General features: G+C 42.3%; 1 protein-coding gene across 8 annotated transcripts in view; it reads left to right on the top strand.

Moving 5' to 3' along the window:
• nhsl1b (NHS-like 1b) overlaps positions 1-12,900 on the top strand; it is a 107,501-nt gene that overhangs the window by 76,622 nt on the left and 17,979 nt on the right. For 2 of the 8 annotated variants that reach the window (XM_053488894.1, XM_053488896.1), the window contains exon 1: positions 12,004-12,167. The exons of the other annotated variants lie outside the window; for them this stretch is intronic. In XM_053488894.1, coding sequence (XP_053344869.1) covers positions 12,113-12,167 — 55 coding nt within the window. In that variant the 5' untranslated portion in view covers positions 12,004-12,112. Of the gene's footprint in view, positions 1-12,003; positions 12,168-12,900 lie in introns of those variants that run through there. 8 annotated transcript variants of the gene reach the window in all.

The following is a 12,900-nucleotide window of genomic DNA, read 5'->3' on the forward strand; positions in this document are numbered from 1 at the left end:
GATCCATTTATGCCTAATGAAGGCGAGTCTTTGCTATTGAAGTGATAGTGTGCTCATCAGTAGAAGTGAAGCAGCAGCACCGATTCCTTCATGTGACACAGGGAGGCTCCTGGGCAGGGTGTGGAGGAGGGTAGGGGGCACTTCAGCAATCGGTCCTGTTTCCTTTTGTTGGTGCCAGGCTTAAACTGTGAGAGGAGTGGTGGAGCGGGGAGGGCTTTCAACCCCTCGCAGGGAAGAGCTGAAAAGAAATTCCTGGTCTTTTGCTTTGCCTGACTAACTCTTGCAGTTTTGGTTAAGCACAATGACAAAAGTGTATTGTTCCCTGGTGCCCCCTGCAGCCTCTCACCCAGCTCTGGGTCCCCTACTGGAAACAGGTTCAAGACAAAAGACAAAGAAAGCTCGAATTTTACCTCTGGCACACAGCACAGGTGGATTTCCACAACCTCCACAACGTCACTCTCACTCTTTTCTACTTTTTTTTCCCTCCTCTCTGTTTCCCAGCGTGATGTTCCTGTGAAGGGGTGTGAGGGTGTATAAACCGGTAAATGCTAGACATTTTTTTTTAAGGCAAAAAATAAGAAATAATTAGAATATAATAAATGAATTGAATAAATAATTGCTTTAAACAAATATATGGGGAAGAGAGATACTCTGTGGTTTCTCCAGACGCATATATTTATGTTTAATTATGACATTTTCTTAAGGCTGCGGTCGTTGCTTGTGTACTTTTTTCTACCACTCTTTTCCCCTCCACATGCTTTGATACAGCACCTTCTGTGGCTTTACAGAAGTTTTTTTTTTTTTTGTGGTTCTAAAAAAAGTTGTGTCCTTTTTTTTCGTCTTTTTTTGTGGCCATTCATGTACTGAACTAGACTAGAGATGCACTATTTACACTGTATGAATAATAATTAACTCAAACAGAAAGATTTAATATTCTAATATTTTGAGATTGCAGACTTTTGATTTTCATGAGCTATAAATGATAATCATCGAAAGGCTTCAAATCTTTAACTTTCAGCCAAAACATGATATTGGTGCTAAAATTTTCAGACAGGATCATACTGTACTGTATATAACACCATTTAATTATACTTAATGCTTCTTATTAACCAATCCATGCTTCATCTCTTGTAAATATGCATATACACTTATATTGTTCATCAGATAAAAAGAATCACATTTGCGAAATACAATTTCCTGCACTTTTATGTAGTGTCCGTCACTTTTTTTAACTCAAATATTTCAATGTTTCTAATTGTCATTCAGATAAAACTTGGCTGATTTAGATTTCACATGAAAAGACATAAACCTGAAAAAGTGTATTTTTCTAAAAGTTGTTAAGATATTGCAACATGAATTTAACATGGCTTTTAGCAAAAAACGGATTCATTATTATCATTAATTATGGAGCATTAGCACATCTGAGCTCATTTTTCCTTGTTTAAAAACGTACTGGCTTGGAGACATTCTGTGATCTAATAAACCTGTAAGTAGATTTTGTTTTGACCACGTGATTGAGAAGCCATGTGTTAGTTATTCAGTACACATGTCAGTTTTAGTCTCGGTCCGGCGCCTAACTCCGTCACCTTCTCCCACTCCATCATGGTTAGAGTGAGCCTTACCAAGTCCTCTGACTGGGTTAATGTAGTTACTGGGCCTCCTCTTCCATCATGGTTCGAGTAATCAAGTTGTGCTTGGCAGATCAGGCTCTCCGAGGAACGTAGCATTTAAAACCATTTCATTTTGACCAGCTTTGTTTAGATCCCTGGGACAGATGGCGTCCATTTTACAACTTGTCTAGCTTCAGGACAGAGGTCCAAAATAAATAAAGTGTTTCTCAGACTTGCACTTGTTTGTGGCAGTAGAAGTACATAGTGATTCATCCATCTTATCCAACTTATTACCAGTTTACTCAAGGCAGGTTCCCCTCCCTTTATTGTTCTCTATCAGTAAGCCAAGATAATCTTTCTCCTGGTATTAGAAGTCTTCATCGCCCTCTCCTGGTCATAAGTATATGAATAAAAGCACCTTTACCCTGATGGCGATGGCGATGCAGAATTCTACACACACACTCAGTCACGTTGTGTAATGGCGTTTCCTTCAGCACTACTACTCCTCTCAGATATCTGTTACTGATGAAGCAGCTGGAGACATTCTCTGACTGAGATTCAGGTGTCAGACGTGTCCAATGTGTATTATTGATCAGCTTTTCCAAGCCCAGCTTTCAGTCAAATAACATTAGACTAAAGGGTCAGGGAGGGTTAATTGACCTGTGCGGGGAACTCCCTCCCCGGAGCACAGAGAAGCTTTGAGTGGATTATTATGGACCGGATCTAAATGACATTGTGAATGAGAGGCGACTCATTATGGAAAATGCGATCTCTGCTGTTAACTAACTATCCTCGAAGACTTGTCACATGTTACATGGTTTACTTGGACACCCATGTTAACCATTGAGCCTTGATGACAACCAGCCCCTGGTAAAATGGACATTGCTTGGGGAGGATATCCAAGTCAAACTGGGACTTGATGAAATTTCCAGTGAACGAAGGCATAAAATGGATTTCAAACACAGTATGGTGATGAGACTTAGCGGCAGTAAAATATTTAAATGGGGCAAACGTTTTAAAAGAAAGCCGTACTCCCGTGAATGACGATCCTAGCCGAGGTGGATCGGAACTCACTACGGTCAGTCCAATGAACATTCAGTGAGTGGAACACCTGATTATTGAAAATCGATGGATAACTGACCATACGCCAAGCTATTTCCACATATTTGGGCCATTAAAGGAGTTCCTGGGAGGCCAGCGTTTTATTTGTCCCATGCACAGTATGATATGCATTGAAATGCCTATTGGACTTACCCAATCATGGAAAACCTGTCACAAATAAAGTGACAAATGTGGCCAGGCTTTTTTTTTTTTCCTTCCCTTAACCTACTTTATAGCCATGAATATGTTTTACAGTAAGCATAATTTTTATTAAATTCTTTGATCTTTTAACCACCTGTCCTTCAAAGATGTATTAAGTGAACAGACATTCAGGGAAAACGCACCAGGACTTGCTGAAATAGATAAGAAGTTGGGGTAAACAAGGTATTCGGGGGTATTTTGACCATGAAATAGAAGGGAGCGAGTAGTGTGTTTTTGAGTGGTGCTTGTTATTCTCTAGCGCTAATGGACCAAGATCGTCATGGCAACGTCTACTCCAGGCCAGTCAGCCCATCCTGGTAAATTGATTAGGGTGGCACAGCTCTAGGGTACATAAGCTCTGGAGGTTGAGCTCAGTACTTCACATCAACATTGAAATAAATACACTATTGATAATATGGTGACGTGTGGTGTTGGCGTTGATGGTCACTAGGTGGTGCCAATGATCAAAGAAATGAAAGACAAAGACTTTAACACAAATCTACGGTGGTTAAGCCTGCATCACTGTGCTCTGGGTATTAACTGATTTCTGTGCATTTTCATTACGTTCTTCCTCCAAATGTAATATAATAACAGTCTGTACAGACACTTTAAATGCACATCTGGATTTTTAACATTGACATTATACTCATGTCCCTTACTCACTGGATATAGATTAAACTTCGAGATATTTAGAACAAAGTAAGGCGAAGAATTGATGTCATCAAAATTAATGTCATATAAATGAATCATTTAATCATTAAAAAGCATCTACATAAGGCATGAACCAGTGAGAAACAGGTACAGATGTCGGACGAGAGGGGAAATGAGGTCGCTGCTGAGGTTGTTACATAAACAATTAATTTTTCAATTCTATCTTTAGGCAGCATTTTTTTCATGTAATTTCCATAAATCTTATCCTATCAATCTTATCATATACCGTTGGGATCATATTCAGTCAGTCACACTCTGAAGTGTGTGTTTCATATATCTTTTTAGGGTGTGTATTGTATAATCTAAAGAAGACATTCACACCCCGAGAATATACAAAGTTTATACAAGTGTGTAATTTTTTCTGACAACATTGTATGTAGATACTGTACCATATATATAGCGATCATTTACACTCCTACCAACAGCATCGTGAGTCCTCTGTGTGCTTATCAATGGCACACGTTCACACTCGGGCTGATGCAGGAACGAATCTATCTGAATAGATCTCGCATTATGATGCGAATGTGGCTGAAAAGAAAAAAAAAGCGAGCTTTTTACAAAAAGGGGTTTTGAATCACTTCTTTTATTAACACTACCTTTTAAACAAAGGATTTGGTTATAATAAATCCCGAGGTCCTGACGTAAAGGTCAGTGTCAGTCACTCAGTCAGTCCAATCCGCAGTATGTGCCATGACTTATAAATGTGTCTAGTTGCTCTGGGGAAACGCATAAATAGTATTTAAAAAAAAAAAAGCCTTTGTGGTGGGATTACTTCCAAAACAGTAAGGTTTCATTAGCTGTTAAAATCCCTGCAGCTCATTAGTATGGCATTAAAGGCTGTAGTGTTGGCATAGCAGCTCTGGTGCAGATCTTCACCACGAACGCTCTGTTAATTCTGAGAGTGGGCGGGGCTTCGACATACCGAGGACCGTCATGAGAGATCATTATCTCCTGCAAACTGTCATGGATATAGCATATACCCAGCTGTGTACGTGTGTGTGTGCGCACGTGTGCTTCTGTTTAGCACCGGTGTGCTCTTGTTAACGAATGAAGTGACGATCTCTATCCCAGCGGGACATCCTGGTGTCGTGGTGTTTCCACGGCAGCTGTGTCTCCGTGGATGCGATCTGCCAGGAGAGAAACTTTTAAAAAAAAGAAACTTCCAGTCTGTCATGTTTAAAGGCTTAGAGCCAGGCCCATGAGATCTGTGGTTTAAAACAGTACGCAGGTTTGGCTGGTGGATTGTTGCATCTTGAAGATGTTTTTTGCATCCAGTATGCATCGTGACTCACACACACACACGCTCAGAATGTACGCAAGCGAGTGTTCACTGTCAGAATAATCACATTGAAATGATGCTTGTTAATTTGTTTAATGCTTTTAAATAGTCTTTAATCTTCTGTTGAACTTTTTTTACCCAGTTTAGAGGAGGGTTCATAACATGTTTAAGTTAAATTAAGCCTTTATTTGTTACATACATAACAGCTCTAATGATCATGTGTTTATGGATGAATTTGCTTCATATATGACGAAAAAAGATCCAACTTCCGACTTTTGGGATTGAATCATTTCACAGGTTCATACCGCGATCACGGTCTTTATGCGATTAATTGTGCAGCACTACACCAGATAGAGGTCTATGAGCTCACGTTCTCCATCTAAGTCTTACTAAAGTCCCTCTATGATCCCAACCAGGACTGAGAGGAGAGGTGTAGAGTGGTAGATTACAGATGAGGAAGGTATCTGAGCAGAGTCAGTTAAAGGAAGAGAGAGAAGTCTGATTGATTGGTTACATAAGAGTTAATCATACACTCGTGTCATTATCTCCGAGTCGTCACTGTTTGTACATGACACAGACCGCGTCACTGCTGATTGGAAATGTCATTAGAAAGAGGAAGTCGGTCACGTTTGTACACACACACACACACACACACACTGTGTGGGTTCAGATCCCAGGTGAACAGCCAACTGTATGTCCTTAAGGCAAGACACTTGGACTAATTCACCCTCCTCGCGTCTCCTAATGCAGTGCAGACCCCCGGTTTTCTCCCTGCACAGCTGTCTCCCAGCGGTATTATCACAGCCAAGATACAATTCTTTCTTTTTTTTTTTTTTTTATTTCAAGCATAGAAAATTATTTGTGGTTAAATGATTTACAGGAATCGCTTTCTGGCTCTGGTCTAGTAGATGCACATGGTTCTGGCTGGTGGAGTTTTCACACTAATTATCATGCACCAATTATAACGACCAGCCAAATCTCACACTCCCTCAGGGGTGTATGAAATGATCATTCGGTGAAATCTAGGCCAGGAGATATACACAATGGCAGCAATGCCCTGTCGAGATGCACACGTTATGGCCTTTAAGTAATGCACTTGCTGTATTTATGTTTGTGTGCATTTTACTTCTTTTGTGCTCGGACTTGCTCATGCGTGTTGCCCAACGATTCCCAGTTAGTAAAAAAGATATCGCTTCATATTAAGGGATAGGGAAATAAATATCTATATGTTTTGACTTTTACCAACACAGTACCAATTCCTGTGCAGTTGCATAGTCTAGAATCAGACGTAATGCGTGAGCGTCAACCAGACATGAGCTTCAAGTTGGGGCTTGTAGATTTAATAATTGCCTCTTTTTTAACAGCGTGATAAGTTATTTCTATCTCATCCGTTGTGTGAGAAGCTTATCCCGGGTAGATTCACAGGAGCCCAAGGACCTCAAGACACAAAGCAGGGTACATCTTGGATTGGCACAAGCACACAGTTGCAAATCCAATCATATATTACAGGCATTTTGAGAACACGAATGTGTGCGTCTATAATGCGTATCACATATTACAACTTTCCCCACAGCCGATGACACGTTTTCCCACAAGATTCCCACATCCCATGCCACATTCTCTACAAGACTTCCACATCGCATTCCACTTTCCCCACATAATTCCATGCCACGTTCCTCACAAGATTCCCACAACAGATGCCACGTTCCCTACAAATTTTCCACAGCCGATGCCACGTTCCTCAAAGGATCGCCACATTGGATGCCACGTTCTCCACAAGACGCCTTCATCAGATGCCATGTTCCCCACATATTTTCCACAGCTGATGCCACGTTCCCCACATTTCCACAACTGATGCCATATTGCCCAACAGAATACCACTGCCAGTGCCACGATCCCCACACGATTCCCACATCGAATGCTACGTTTCCCACAGGATTTCCCAAATCCAATGCCATAACATTTAAACCAAAGAAACTGGCAAAGTATTGATGGATAAACTGCTTTCTGTCACACACTCCAGGCCATAACTCCCAACAAACTCTATTGTAAAAGAGTGTCCATGTGATGAGGATACGTAACAGATCTTTTGGAGCAGAAAATGAGCAACGTTTTGGTCATTACACGCCCATTTGTCCTGGGGCTAATGAGGGCCACTGCTGTTTTATAGCTAATTGATGATGTTTAACAAATTCTTCTGGTTACATCAGACATGGCTTTAGGATGAGTGACTGCTTACACTTTGACCTTATTTGGAGCGCGTGTATGTAAGTGTATGCGCGGTCCTATATGCAATTTTTAAACGAATGCTAATAAGAATTTCGCAGCACAGGTGCGTTTCCTCTGTTCTTTTGTCCTCGTTTTCTTTCTCCCCTAATGCCGTTCCCTCTCTTTGTTTTTCTCCTGGGTGTGGCGCACTCAGTGATTTCACTTCAAAGTGACTTTGTTTCTTTCTTTTCTCTTTTTAACCTTAACACCACACCTTCATCATTATTGTGCCATAAATATAAGATGGTTCGTGTTTCCCAGCTAAACGTAGTACCGTGTGTATGTGTGCATGTGTGTGTGGGTTTCACGCTTCTCTGCATGGTGGACGTTCAAGTCTTGAAGCCATGTTCATCTGAGCTGCATGCGCTCAGGATTCCCAGTCGTGACACAATAGCGATGAATGCCTTCACAGGGAGGCCCCGGCCTTTTATTCTGCCTAGAGCTATTGTCATACACATCTCCCCCCCCCATACACACACACAATGAAGCAGATGCTGAAGAAACTCACAGGACCAGATTCTTCAAATACTAGTTAAAAGCACCCACAGCTTTTAGAGCTAGTTTGCATTTACATTCCCATGCGCTCACTGTTAGGTATTTTAAGGCACATTTACAGGACAATAAACACACTTCATCTGCTAGCGGGCATCAGCATGACACCAAAGACCAGGAGGAAATGAGCTAAATGCAGTCGCATGAGTTAATAGCAAACTTGCTTCTTTATTATATATTTTTTTATTATGCTTTTTTTTTCTTTCCTTTTTTTTACACACTCTCTCTGGTCATCGCTTTGGTAATTGCTGTGATTCTTACAAAAGAACAAGTCAGTTGTGAATTGTGAGCTTCAGGAACTAGTCAACGAATTGATGAAATTGTAAATGACATATAAGAAGGGGTTTGTGCCAGGGTGACCTCATCTTTAGTACCCTATAAAAACAAGTGCAAAGAGGGGGTTGGAGGTTGCTTTAGCTGTCGCCTCGGAGAGTAGCGTGAGTCTGTGGCAAAGCTGCGTGGGAACGCGGCCCTATGGTCAAATCATTAGGACTCCCCTTGGAGACATGGACATACTCGGGGTCTGAAGCTCAGCAGTCCTTATACTGTAGAGCAGGATCTTCAGCTCAGAGTAACATCAACCGGATGATCCGAGTTGGAGTTTGATGGCGTCTTTATGTGGCTTATTTAACGTCACGGTGCTATAATGAAGCCAATAAATAAATACTGAGATTATTTCACAAGGACATCAAAAAGCTGATAGTAATGTGGAAGAAAATGCATTATATCTAACATATCTGGTGTTTGTGTTAGTCTGGAGAAAGTCTGTAAAAAACATGCTGATAATTCAAGTTGTTTAACATTTGGTGGCTTAGTGGTTAGCACTGTCGCCTTGCACCTCCAGGTTCTGGGTTCAAATCCCCCCGACTCTGAGTCGGTGTGCATGAAGTTTGCATGTTCTCCCCGTGCTGGGTGGGTTTTCTCCAGGTCCTCCCACACTCCAATGACATGCAGATTAGGCTAATTGGCGTCCCCAAATTGCCCTTAGGTTGTGAATGAGTGTGTGAGTGTGTGAGTGTGTGAGTGTGTGAGTGTGTGCCCTGCGATGGTTTAGTACCCTGTTCAGAGTGTACCCCGCCTCGTACCCTAAGTCTCCTAGGATAGACTCCAGGATAAAGCGGTGTAGATGATGAGCTTCAGGAGTCTTAAGCTTCACCCAGACATTTCGTTTCTAACCAGAGATGTTAATGATCCGTTTTTAATCAGTTAATTGCCGGATTTAACTAAATAAACATTTATTAACCAATAAGGGTTGTAGTGGTAATCTCGACAACTTTTTTACGGACTTAGTCGCCCTGCATATAATCCTCATGTGTGTATGAGAGAGAGTAAAGGGGCTAAGTGAATTAATGCTTTGAGTGCGATTACATGATTAATTATTGAATATTTATTTATTATTAATATAAAATTTGCCCGTTTCTAATTCTAAAACAATAGAAAATTAACGCACGGAGTTCAGTGATGATACTGTGGCGGGGAAATGTGTGTCGGGTTATTAACGATCAAAATCAAGGATATGATGGATTATATTGTACTATCAATGAATTTAAAAAGTATCTCTCAATAAACCAGAACAAGTACATTTTTATCACATATCTTCTGTATTTTTAGACTGAGATTAAACCAGTTTAAGCTCGTACCGATACCGATCTCCAAATCAATTCCACAGCCGTTCCAGCAAAATGAGTCCTTCTGTCTAGGTGGGATAGAGGACATTCCCTCTAATCTCTCTCTAAGCTGTCACACTGACAGCAGCTCGGAAGGATGTCTCCGAATGTCTCAGTGGGAGCATGCGTTTACTCGCACCCTGTGCTGGCGCAGACGAAAACAAGCCTAATAAAATCCTTATCTAAAATCTTCATCGGAGCCACACCAGAGCGGGGACACGGACGTTTAAATGCCAGTAAGTCTGATCCCAGCACAGCAATGCTAAATGTGTTAGCGCCATCTGTTTTTACGTGGCGTTTGTGTTTTAGCACACGTTCCCTTTCCTGTTGGTTTGACAGTAAAATAACACAAGCACCTGTGTTTCAAACCTCTCTGTCTGTGTGTGTTGGGGGGGTGAGGACATGTGGTCGGGTTTTCACACGCGCACACACTTCTGTCTTGGTCCCTGCTGAAGGAGGAGGCAAATGTAAAAGTCATGTCGAACCTGTAGACGTTATTATAACGCTGCTCATATTGTACAGCTGTGGGGTCAGAGAGTGTGATTTCTGTGTCTGAATATTAATACATGCTGGGAATATGACTATATGGGTATAGGACAGGACAGACTGGGAGGAGTGTGTGTGTCTGTGTGTCTGTGTGTGTGTGTGTGTGTGTGTGTGTATTTGTGTGTGTGTATAGGTGCATATGTGTATGTCTGTGTGTATGTGTGTGTGTGCGTGCTTGTGTGTGTGTGTGCGTGCTTGTGTGTGTGTGTGCGCGTGCTTGTGTGTGTGTGTGTGTGCGTGCTTGTGTGTGTGTGTGTGTGTGTGTGCGTGCTTGTGTGTGTGTGTGTGTGTGTGCGTGCTTGTGTGTGTGCGTGCTTGTGTGTGTGCGTGCTTGTGTGTGTGCGTGCTTGTGTGTGTGTGTGTGTGTGTGCTTGTGTGTGTGCGTGTACGCTTATAGCACTGTACAGTGGTGTGGTGTCTTAAGTCACCCCTCATTTCTTCTTATTAAAATAAATGAAAGAAATGGAAACAAAGTGTTTGACCTCGACAGACTTCAAAGTTCCGAAAGATACAATTTAAAAGTTCAGCAGCGACCTCATTTCCCCTCTCGTCTGTTCCAACCACTCAGCATTCAGCATCAGCAGTGTACTAACACCGGCCTGATCATCTGATCATCTCACTGGTTCATGCTTTAATTTCTGAAAATCCAGAAAATACTGAAGATATTAAAAAGACATTAAGAATACAAAAAGGTCTGGCTCTTCGGAAGAGAAACATGAAGAAATGCGAGGCGGATCAAGACTTTTGCACGGTACTGTACGTAAAGAGAGAGAATACTAGTTACACATAAATGCACAAGGCATGTATATTTTTTTTACGCGTCTGTTCCTGTTGTTGGAGTGAGCAAAGAACATTAGCGTGTTAATTACAGCACCCTGCGCCAGACTGGATGAATAGCGTCCACGTGCCAGGTAAAAAGTCATTAAATCTGTGTTAGAATAATAACAGCACTAACTGAAGCATCTGAGTGGAGTTAACACACGCTGTAGTCTTTATAGACGAATCGAATCTCCAAGACCAGCGAGATCAGAGCTGAAGCTGTCGCCTGGAGCCAGCGTCCACATGTTCACTACAGAGTTAAAAGCGTCTTGTGTTTGGTGTCGAGATAAAAGGAAGTGCACACACACACACACACACACACACAGACGCTTTCACCCACTGACACACTTTTCTCCACTTTACCTCCACGCACTTGTTACACAGCAGTGAAGTACCAAAGCCGTGTTCGTCCCATAGAGGCAGACTCGGGCGGTGCGAGTGTGTGTGCGGGTGTGTGTGCGGGTGCGGGTGCTGTGTCTGTGGTGGTGCGGGGGGGGAGGGTGTCCCGTCTGTGTTGGCTCCAATTCAACCGTCATTTGCGGCTCCATTCAGCTCCAGATTGAGGCTCCGATCAGCCTCTCCTGCCATTCACATCCTCCTGCAGCCCAACCCCCACCAGCCCGCTCCCTCACTATCAAAAGAAACAGGGTCACCATGAATGTCTGCATTATTCACAGGGGCGGTAAAGTGTGTGTGTGTGTGTGTGTGTGTGTGTGTGGAGAGTGAGGTAGTAGTCAGTATAGGATAGGATTAATAAAATCATTTCAGTGGCCATGTGTTAACACAGCAAGCTGGCTTTATCAGGAGGAGAACCTCGGCGTCTGTCACTGAGTGAAGCCTACATGTGCCAAAACACACACACACACACACACACACACACACACACACACACACATGCGTATTCCTGTTCTTTAGAGGACCTTGCACTTGCATATTTATTCTTTCAACTAACGATTGCTATGCTTTATCTCCACACACACACACACACACACACACACACACACACTCCAGTAGAGTGTTCCTTAGTTACCAAAGCACAGATGAAGAACTGCACTCTGAGCCAGGGGTGTGTGTGTGTGTGTGTGTGTGTGTGTGTGTGTGTGTGGAAGGTAGGTGGGAGTCTTTCCCAGGGTTGGGCTTTCTCTGTGTGTGTGTGTGTGTGTGTGTGTGTGTGTTGGTAGGAGGGGCTGTGTGTGGATGTGCCGGTGGACTGTGATGTGATGAAGATTAAACACAGAGTTCTAAGAGAGAGATGAACGAGGAAGCTTCACTCAGCCGGCACTCCTGTTAACTAGGAAGCAACGCTAATTATTACACACACACACACACACACGCGTACACACACACATGCTGGAATAATGGTGTTCTTCGGGACTTCGCTCAAATCTATAATTAAATACTTCAAAAAGAAGGGTAAGATGATGCTCCATGTTTTTAGAGAGTTTTTGCTGTTCTGAGTTTTAGCTTTAATAGGTGTGTGTTACTGCCACATTAGGATATAGCTGGTGTGTGTGTGTGTGTGTGTGTGTGTGTGTGTGTGTGTGTGTGTCTTCACTCCTGTGTGATTTTTTTCAATGACTGTCACCAGCATCTGTAGCTCAGCAGTGTGCATTACATCACTGTAACAAGACGACACAAGAGGAACACAGAGCTCAACACCGCCGCGAGAACGTTTTTGCGATTTTTTTTTATATCTGATTTGAATAAAAGTTTCATTTTATAGAAATGAGTAGAAATGGGTTTTGCAGCCACAGTTGCTTCACACACTTTAGTAGAACCTTTCTGTGGTCATTTCCATCCTTATCACATGTCTTGAAGTGGATGTCCTGAGTCTGGGAGTCTCTCTCAGCTCACATTAAGATAAAAGTCCCTCCACTTTTAAGTGAAAGAAAAACAACAATTAGATTTCAACTGATAATATTGACCTGATTTGTTTCTGTCAATAATTTCCTTTAGGATAACTGGTCGATTAAATAGATTGCTCTGTTTACGTGTGTGTGTGTGTGTGTGTGTGTAGCACTGAAGGATTATCAGGTTGCTGAATGGACTTTAGGAGCTCGGCGCTCAGACTTGATCTTTAGGACAATGCAGGTTTTGTGCGCGGCTGTGGCGACTCGCTCTCCTCTCAGCGCCTGCACTCGGCTCG

This window comes from Clarias gariepinus, chromosome 27, assembly GCF_024256425.1.
Source record: "Clarias gariepinus isolate MV-2021 ecotype Netherlands chromosome 27, CGAR_prim_01v2, whole genome shotgun sequence".
Lineage (NCBI taxonomy): Eukaryota > Metazoa > Chordata > Actinopteri > Siluriformes > Clariidae > Clarias > Clarias gariepinus.